At 38.1% G+C, this 10184-nt stretch overlaps 1 protein-coding gene across 1 annotated transcript in view; it reads left to right on the top strand.

Moving 5' to 3' along the window:
* Positions 1-10184, top strand: part of PDE4DIP (phosphodiesterase 4D interacting protein) — a gene marked incomplete in the record, with an annotated part of 236640 nt that overhangs the window by 220117 nt on the left and 6339 nt on the right. The window contains 4 exon segments of the mRNA XM_015824438.1: positions 4970-5324; positions 6717-6870; positions 8289-8405; positions 8697-9171. Of these exon segments, the coding sequence (XP_015679924.1) occupies positions 4970-5324; positions 6717-6870; positions 8289-8405; positions 8697-9171 (1101 nt within the window).

Below are 10184 nucleotides of genomic sequence, written 5' to 3'. Positions count from 1 at the left end.
CTGGAAGGGAATAAGATCCCTTTTCAGGTGTGGACAGACCACAAAAACCTGGAAGCCTTGAAAAACCCAGGAAGCTCAACCCTAAGCAAGCCTGCTGGTCCCAACATTTTCACCAATTACGCTCAAGCACTTGCCAGGGGGGAAGAACTTCTTGGCAGATGCACTGTTTCGCATGCCCCAATATAACAGCACGCGAGCCACCGACTCTAAACCACTTATGGCGGAATCACAACTGGCAGTGCCAGTAACTACCAGAGCCCAAGCTAAATTAAAACTGCAGCTGGGTAGCCAAACCGGAATTGAATTCCGGAAAACGTTGGAAACAGATGAATGGTTCCAGAAAAATAGACACGTGTGCATAATTAAGGACGGACTGCCTTGGATGTGGGAAACGTTATATATACCAACCCCCCAGAGGGTCACAGTCATGCAGCTTTGCCATGACACAAAATCAGCCGGGCATTTTGGATTTGTAAAAACATTACACTTAATTAAAAGGAAATTTTGGTGGCCATCCATGAAAAAGGACATAGAAAGTTACGTGGCCAGCTGCCCAATGTGCGCAACTGCAAAGAGGTTGCAAAAGAAATTGCCCAGACTGTTACAAACAGTGACAAATCCCTCGGCCCCCTGGAGGGAAATAGCCATGGATTTTATAGTGGAATTACCAGAAAGCAATGGGAATACTATCATCTGGATGGTCACGGACTTGTTTTCCAAACAGGTGCACTACATCCCTTGCCAAAAGATTCCCACCGCAAAGGCCTTCGCAAAACTTTTCATGCAGCATATTTACAGATTGCATAGGGCACCCCAACATATCTGATAGGGGAGTGCAATTTACGTCTGCATTTTGGAAGAAATTTTTATCCCTTTTAGGGACCACTCAGGGACTGACATCTAGTCATCATCCTCAAGGGAACGGTCAATCAGAGAAATCTAACTCAGTACTTGAGCAATATTTAAGATGCTTTATTAATTTCCATCAGTCGAATTGGACGGACCTACTCCCTTTCGCAGAAGTTGCCTACAATAATGCAGTCCACTCCAGCACAGGCTACACTCGCTTTCAATTAGCCACCAATCAAAGTTTTAACCCTATGCCGGAACTGACCCCAAACGAACCGGTTACACTCCTTTTCAAATAGCTACCCGTCAAAGTTTCAACCCTATGCCAGAATTAATCCCAAACGAACCGGCAATCCCATCACTGAAAGAATGGATAGAACAATTACAAAACACCTGGCCAATAGTTAGAAAAGCACTAGACGAAGCTAGGCAAGCATACAAAGCACAAGCAGATAAAAAAAGGGTTGAACCCACACCATTCATTATAGGAGAAATGGTATATTTGTCTACAAAATAACTAAAATCCCTACAACCCTGTAAAAAACCTGGACCAAAATATATAGGACCTTTTCCAATTAAAAGAATCATAAACCCAGTAACAGTAGAATTAAAATTACCCAAAAATCTCAGGCAAATACACCCAATTTTTCACTGCAGTTTGCTGAAAAGAGAACAACAGTCACCCTTACGACCAAAAATCCCCACCACCACCTCCAATCATGGTGGAAGGAGAACAACACTTTGAAATAAAGGAAATCCTAGACTCTAGGAGATATCATGGGACAACTCAATACCTAGTAGCATGGAAACACTTCCCCTCCTCACAAAACGAGTGGGTCCATAAACGTTATGTCAGAGCCCTGAAGCTATTAAAGAAGTTTCATACAGAGTATCCTAACAAGCCAGACTAACTTTTATACCTGTTTTGTTTTCTTTACAGGTGGATCTCTCTTATTTTTAAGGGGGGCAGGATGTCAGAATCCAGTTATATTTCATTTCTATCTATCTTCTCTGATATAAAACCAATTTTACTCTCTCCTGGATCCTGTCATACTACTAAGGGGGAGGGAGGTATGCATAGGGGTTTTATTACTTTCACTTCCTCTATTCACTACAAAGTAACCTTTTGTTGATTTGCTTTGGATCTGCTAACCATAACAATGTAGCCATTTGCCTTTCATCCTATGCCCCTCTGAAGCTCTCCTCCTTACTGGCCAGCGAGAGAAAGGGGGGGGGGAAGATGCAGCATCTGGGTTCTGTGTGAGGAGCTGTTGAATGATCATGCCCAACGAAGCCAGATCGATGTTATGTCTCCTGGAGTTAACACCTAGAAATCTGCCGGTTTGAATCACCCGGAAGAACTGCGAGGTGGGGGGCTGCTTAGGGACAATTTAAAACATCGCATTGTAAGGGAATCCCTCAGATCCTGTCTATCATGCCCGCTATCAGTTTCTTTTAATAAAAGTTCCTGTTGGAAGAGACCATTTCCAAGAGTTCTGCTTTCTTAAGATGTGCATTGAAGTGGGTCCTTACAGATAGATCCAATATTTAAGTTTATCCAAATCTTTTTGAATCTTGAGCCTGTCTTCAGATGTATTACCAATTTCTACCAATTTTATGTCATCCATACGTTTTATGAACATGCTTGTTTTCCCTAATCTAAGTCATTTTTTAAGAAGCTGGACAATAATGGGCAGAGGAAGTTGAAGTATACTGCATCCACAGTATTCTCTTGGTCCACTAATCTAATCATCAAGTCAAAGAAGACAATAGGTAAAATACAAGCATTAAAATTTGCATACGTACAGGCTCAGCATTCAGCTTTAAAATAACAATTTATATTTTAGCTCTCTCTCTCTCTCTCTCTCTCTCTCACACACACACACACACACACACACACACACACACACACACACACTTTTCCCCAAAAGCCTTTCCTCTCTGCTTCTCTCTCTCACACACACACTTCTCCCCAAAAGCCTTTCCTCTCTGCCTCTCACTGCTTCTCTGACAAAAGCCCTTTCTCTTCTGACTTTTTCTCCAAGGTCTTTTTTTCTCTCCCTCTCCAATATGGTTGGTGGCAAACCTAGCACAACAGTCATGGGTCAACAGGGTGAACAGCAGAGGACTCTCTCTCTTTCTTTCTCTTTATAAAAATTTATATAGCTGCCTACATACTTGCAGTGATTCTAGGCGGCTTACAGAAAATAAAAACACAATGTAGAAATTAAAATAATAAAATAATAACCCCCACCCCCAAATTATAATTTCCATTTTAACAATGTAGGTTTATTTACAAAGGCAAATTTCAAGAAAAAATTATCCTGAGACATATTAGTAATAGAAGAAAATATCTTGAGAATGATTGATTATGAGAAATATTATGGTGCCTGGCAACGAAGTGGTTCGTTGGGGTAGGTCTGGGAGTCATCTCAATTCTTTCAATATGATCAAATATAAAACTTCCCATAAATAATCTAAATCCTACTTCTTATGTCACTCTTCCAAACCATAGACTTTTTCAAGACATTGAATATCACTTTTTTCTAAATAAACCTTTCATATCTGAATCAGAAACAGAATGATAGCCTTTTTGTTTCCTTGTATCATACAACAAATAGGAAAAAAAGCGATACATCCTGTTCATTAGTGATAGCATCAACTAAACATAGCATTCTCTCTCAGAAGGGTTAACAGACTAGAGATCCTCTGTTCCAAATCCCATCAAAATGACCAGTCACAGAGCTGGTCAAATAGTAGAAATTACAATACAGACAAATATTTAGAGATGTGCATTTTAATAATTTAGCTCCAGAGATTTGTGGAATTATTTCTTCTGAAAATGAAAGATTTTGTTCTGTAAAAAAAGTCCTTCAATGTACTTTCACTGATTTCCACACCAATCATATGGTGTCCCATGTCAGTTAACCATTTCATTTCAATAGCTTTCTCACAATGTAGAAAAAATATTCTTAATTCCTTTCTGCCATTGACAAAAATATCCAGGTATTTCTTCAGGAATTGATGTTCTTCTTTTTTTTTATAAAATCCAATATTGTTTGTTTCCCAGTAATGTAGACATTCTTTTTTGATCATCCCATTGTAACTTTGGATCATCACAATCTTCATTTCTAGAGGAGCTGGAGTAATTTTTCATAGTCCAGACAAGCGAAGAGTAAAGGCAGTGACAAGGCGCCAATGGGCAAAGCGTTCAGCTCCTTGGTCCTCCAGAGACCATTTTCCTAATACTAGCAGACTCACTAAGGTCTAGACTTTGTCTTAACGACCACAACTGAGCCCAAAATTGTTGCTAAGTGAGACATTCATTCATTGAGTTTTCTCCATTTTACAACCTTTCTTGCCACTGTTGTTAAATTGAATTATTGCTGTTGTTAAGTTAGTAACATGGTTGTTAAGTGAACTGGTTTACCCATTGTCTTTGCTTGTTAGGTCACAAAAGGTGATCACATGATACTGCAACCATCATGAATGTGAGTCAGCTGCCAACTCTCTGAATTTTGATCACATGACCATGGGGATGCTGCAATGGTCATGTGAAAACTGGTTATGTCACTTTTTTCAGTGATGTAACTTTGAACAATCACTAAATGAACTGTTGTAAGTTGAGGACTACCTGTATTAGGACATAGGAAATTCAATAGCCTGGTGCATATAATAGTTGCCTGACTTATAGAAAACCACTTGTTTGCAATATGGGGAAATGGCTTTTCTTTTTGTTGTTTAATTACTATTTTTCTTTTCCCAATTTACCCACTTTTCAGCTGAGTTTTTCTTTTTAAATAAGTGCTTATTTTTTAAGAATCATGTAGAAAAGTACATAGCTCAAGGAGATAAAAATAATAATTAAGAACAAATTAGCTTATTTCTGCCAGATTTCTAACTGATGACATTCTACATGCAGGCAATGTGCTACTGAATCTCTGTTCTTTTTTTACTAAAACAAACTAAAGGGGCAATCTTCAAACTGATGGAGTCTCAAAATATTTGTTCTGTTATTAATGGCAGAGCGATAGCTGAAGAAATATCTGTAGACTGAATAACCACCAGTTGAGTGTTAAATAATATTTCATTCTCAGTGTTAATCTCTGTGTTTCAACAGGAAGGCCCTGCTTAGTCTTTGTCTCGAGAATGCAGAACTCAAGGAACAAATTGGAGAAGCAAAGTTGTCAGAGATTTGGGAGAAAGAGGATGAAAAGGAAGATAAAGAGGACTTGAGGAGGGATATCAAGAAACTGCAAGAGAAACTGCACACTTCAGAGATTGTGATTGGCCTCCTTAAAGAACAATTGAATCTAAAAAACCAAGGATGCAAAGGCACCATCATTCACCAGATGACAGCTAGCACAGCTCTGATTAATGAGCAAGAGCAGTGCACTTGCCAAGCTCACCATGACCATTCACCATTGTTGCACTGCCCACCCAATCAAATTATGGGCAGCCCAGAAGAAACCCAGGTATGATCAGAGTTTAAAGAAACGGATTAAACCAACACCTGCCACCATTAATTAGTAATGCCTATTCACTGTGGATCATACTGCCTTTTGGTCATCTATATTAGAAAGGTCTAAGCTTGGTCCTCTGTGAATTAGGTTCCAGCTGCTACTCATAGGCCAAAGCTGGGATTGCTGGTATCTTTTATCATAGAGAATTAAATTATGGTGGTGTGAGAAATCTCAAATACTCAGTGAAAACTAATCATGCTCAATAGCCAGGAAATATGGCTGATTGTTGGAAAGGGGATTTGAGTAGTGAACAAAACCCACCTATGCTCATTTACCAAGTTCTACTTGTAAACAAACTAGTGCAAATTAAATGCAATATTCTTTTTATAAAAATTTAAAATAGCCGTGGCTGTTGCTTGCTTTAGCCATGCCTATTCTGCATCATAAACCCGCCTGAAAGAATATTTATTTTTTCATATTTAAGACCCTCATCGAGAATCTGGGCAGTGTACAGTAAAATAATAAAAGGATAAAAAATATAAAATTTAAAAGATGTAAGAGATGTTAAGAATCTCTTAAGGTGGGAGAAAAGGCTATCAGGGCACCAACCAACCCCACAGTTGCCATCTCAATTACATGCCCCAAACAAGGGCAAAGAGCCATGTTTCTATGGCTTTCTGGAAGGCTGAGAGAATGGAACCCGCCTCACCTCTGGAGAGAGCATATTCCACCAGGCAGAAACAACGGCAGAGAAGGCTCCATTCCTAGATTGTGCCAGTCAAAATTCTTTGGCTGATGGGGATCCGCAAAATACTATCCCTGCCTGACCAAGTGTACAGCATACATTATCCATCTGTCAGGCTGGTGCTGGCTCAGATGTTTAGGAAAGAAAGATCCTCGACTCCATTTCTTGAAGTGAAAGGTTTTTTTTACTAAAGTCAAGCATACAGAAAAAGCAAAGCTGGATCTGAATATTCCCACACAAAAGTTGCAATTTTCCCTTTCCACCTGGGCCTCCTGTCTTGGCCAGTCCATTAGTGTCCAGTAGTATCTGTTTTTGATGTTTTGGGAACGACTTTGAAAGTTGGTGCTTCTCTGGTATAGTTTCACATACCATTCTCAGGCTTCTTCCTTGATCAGCTGGTTTAGTCCAGATCGACACCTCTGGTTCTTGTCACTCTGTCATCTCCCTCCCTTTTTCCTGCTCAATCCCGTGCCTTACTTCCCCAATTGTCTCTCCCCTCCCTTGCATTTTATTGTTGAATGCCAGCAAAGCGAAAGATGCTGAAGATGGCAGGCCCGACACCATATATCTTCTAGGGCTAAGCCAAGTAATGCAAAGCCCATCCATATCTATTGGGCCATTTCTTCTGATGGTTGAAGCACTCATGTTTCTTCTTGCAGGCTGAAGAAGGCAGAGTATCAAGTGGTTTTGTCCAGAAGTCCAAACAACCCCAATGCAGGCAACAGTGTCACAAATTACAAGACAGACTCTTGGTGTCAGAAGCCATCATCCAGGCACAGATAGCCCAGCTCAAACAATTAAAAGCCCTACTCAGTGAGTAAAATTACAACCCAAAGTGATAAGCTGAATAGTTCTTCAATATTTTAATTACTTGGATGAAAATATGAAGGGATTGCTTATCAACTGTACTAATATGTATACATGACATAAAATTAGGCTAAATAGTTAATACCTGGAAGAGACAAATGTAAATCAAAACAGTTTTGAGAAATGGGCAAAAATAACAGAATTACATTTAACAGAGATAAATTACAAAGTATTTGTACTGTTTTGCTGGTTTGTGGAGAGGGGTGTTGTTTAGTATTAATATTTTAATTTTATTTTTGTTTTAGCTGCTTAGTCCCTCCTTAAACCAAAGGAATATGTTGTTGAGTTGAAGAACTTCCAAAGAGGGAGCCCATAATAAAGCTTCCTTGCCAACTTCACATCCAGATATTCCTCATTTTTAGTAAAGATTAAAAGAAACCCATAGAATGCAGGATTGTGACAGAAATAAAAAACATTTGTTGAAATAGATAAAAAGAGCTTTACAAAAGGAAATCCTCAGAGTGAATGGAATTAAAAATAAACTCAGTGAAATTATTTAAGGGAGAAACTGAAATAAGAGAATGCTGAAAGGCATAGTTTAGCAATTTGTATCGAAATATCAATATATAGAGTGAATTGAAATCAATATTACTTATAATAATAAATGCCATGAGAAGGTTGAAAAATGGCAAGGCTGTACATGAAAATTGTGTTAACATTCTATTGTGGTTGATAGCTTTAATGAATGAGCTATTTTCCTGTTTTGGAGTAGACAAAACATGATATTTCAGCTAGGGATGTCTGAAAATTATCAAAAATTGTATAATTAGATTCAATCCAAGTTTTAAAAAAATGTACTTCTTTCATTTTAAACATAATATGCAATGTGGCCAAATAATTTCTAAACTTCAAAAAGCCCAGTGCTTGCACAGCAATAGGGGGATGTTTCAAGAGAACTTTCCTCCTTTCTGTAGAACTTTCTGGAATGGCAATTGATTACATAACAGCGTGTCTTCATAGTAGTTTAAACAAAGCTGAAAAACATAGGTCCACCACCTCATGCATATAAGCATTTCACATAAAAAGTAAGTGATGTCTCCAGACCACCTGTGCAGTTTCTTTATTGAACAGGCAGATATCCGTGGTACCTAGTGGTTCTATCATGAATATCTTTTTGGATAATCTCACTAAATTTGCTATCATGGTAATTTGTAGTGTTTTTTTAAAAAACGTACGTAATCATAAGTATGTGCACATAGAGTCCTCCAAACCTCACTTAACAATTCCTGTCTTTTGCTGGACTTTCCTACTAAGTTTTAAACCAAACTAATAGTGTGCATGCCATATAATTTGCATTATCTTGTGCGCATCTGGATTTCTGGCAGAAGATCAATGGAAAATAACTGAAACATATATTGTGACAGGTGAACCTATGGTACAGCATGATAACAAGCAGATGCAGGTGGATATTCAAGACCTGGGCTATGAAACCTGTGGGAGAAGTGAAAATGAGGCTGACAGGGACGAAGCTACAAGCCCTGGTAATGTAAGATGTTCCTCTGGCTGCCATTCTTAATGCTTTCAATTGTTTGACTTATAAAGGACTCCTAATAAATCTTAAGCAAAGAGTTCTTAATATAAGAAGGTACAGAAAACATATTTCAAAGTTCCATTTTGGTCATCATTGTACATGTAAATTGTAGATATTTACAAACAAAAGAGATACAGAAAATTGGAATTTGCTGTGATCCAAACTCAATTAGTCTGGAGGCCTTGATTATTTATTTAGTCTTAATTCTTAGTCTTTTTTGTTGTTGTTTTGTTTTACTCAGAATGCAGAGATCATGATGAGCAACTAAACTTTTGGAAGAAATCACTGGAGTCCCCTCTAAACAGACAGGCGAAACAGGAAGCATTCCTGGGTGTCAGCCAAGTTGATGATGCTCCAGTTCTCTGCCAGCATATTCAGGCCCTCCAGATGCAATTGCAAAGTTTCCACGAAGTTATTCAGAACTTACAAAGTTGTGTGCATTCTGTATCCACTACCAGTGACTATGGTTCTGTGAGAGATCAGCCACTCCAACTGAAGCAAGGCTACACTCTGGGCAATTCACCTTCCCACAGTATGATTGATGAAGATGAAGGCTGGCAATTTGATAGCTTTGGAACTTTCTGCCCACCAAATCTCCAGCCCAACAAAGATTTGGCCAGACTTATACAGAGAGTGTCCCTGTTGGAAGCTCAGCTGAATGAGACTAAGCCAAAGGAATTTTTGCCAGAGGAATTGAAATGTACAGCCTCGTTGGGGTAAGACATTCCAAGGTGCAGGGATAAATATGATCAGCTAAGTCTGACAGAGCATTGGTGTAGGTTTCTGCAAAATCACAATGGCCAATAAAGCACCTACTTCAAGAAGTTGGCTTTTACATATTGAAGCAGATGGTATGATCAAACTAAATTTCATTGGGCAGTTTAAGTCTCTACTCTAGCTTCCTTTCTTCTGGTAACTCCAGACAATAGTTCTCTGCATGAGAACTACGGCAAGATAAGTACTAGATAAAATTAATATAAAACACTATGCTATGTAATATATGAATAATTTCTGAATTATCCACTCTCCATTTAAGAATTTGTAAACTCACTCCAGAATGTGAAAGTGAATTCAGCCCTCTATGATGAATGTATGAGATACTTCAGGTATGGATGTCCTTCTGGTGAATGGGACAAAGTGCACAGAAAAATCCTTGTTTCTTTTTTTTTTTTTTTTTTTTTTACACATATATACACAATATATATTTTAACATCAACTTCGTGACAGTATTCTTCTATTTTTTACATTTTCCCCCTCATTCTTTTTTAAAGTATTTATCCTTATTGCCCCATTATTTCTTATTTGCATTTTTCTTCCTTCATACATTATTATATACACATTTTCCACGTTTAACTTTTCCACAATTATTCCCTCTTATTTCTACTTTCTAGCCAGACATACCACTTGCTCCATATTAAATAATATTCTGTGTCTTCTTTTTATTTTATCTCTTTTGTTAATTTGTCCATCTTGGCACAGTCCAGGATTTTCTTTATCACTTCTTCCTCTGATGGTATATTCTCATTTTTTCAGAACTGTGCATATGTTATTCTAGCTGCTGTTATTATATGTAGAATTAAATACCGTATTTCTTTACTATATTTCCTGTTTAAGATACCCAGCAAAAAGATCTCTGGTTTCCAGTCTACCGGTTGATCTATTATTTCTTCAATCCATTTTTTTATTTTGGTCCAGTATTTTTTTGCAACTGGGCATGTCCACCATAGAT

The sequence above is a fragment of the Protobothrops mucrosquamatus genome, unplaced genomic scaffold, assembly GCF_001527695.2.
Source record: "Protobothrops mucrosquamatus isolate PMUCROS unplaced genomic scaffold, P.Mucros_1.0 scaffold_190, whole genome shotgun sequence".
Taxonomy (NCBI): Eukaryota; Metazoa; Chordata; class Lepidosauria; order Squamata; family Viperidae; genus Protobothrops; species Protobothrops mucrosquamatus.
The sequence above is the reverse complement of the archived record's forward strand: the minus strand, read 5'-3'. Positions and strand labels throughout refer to the sequence as shown.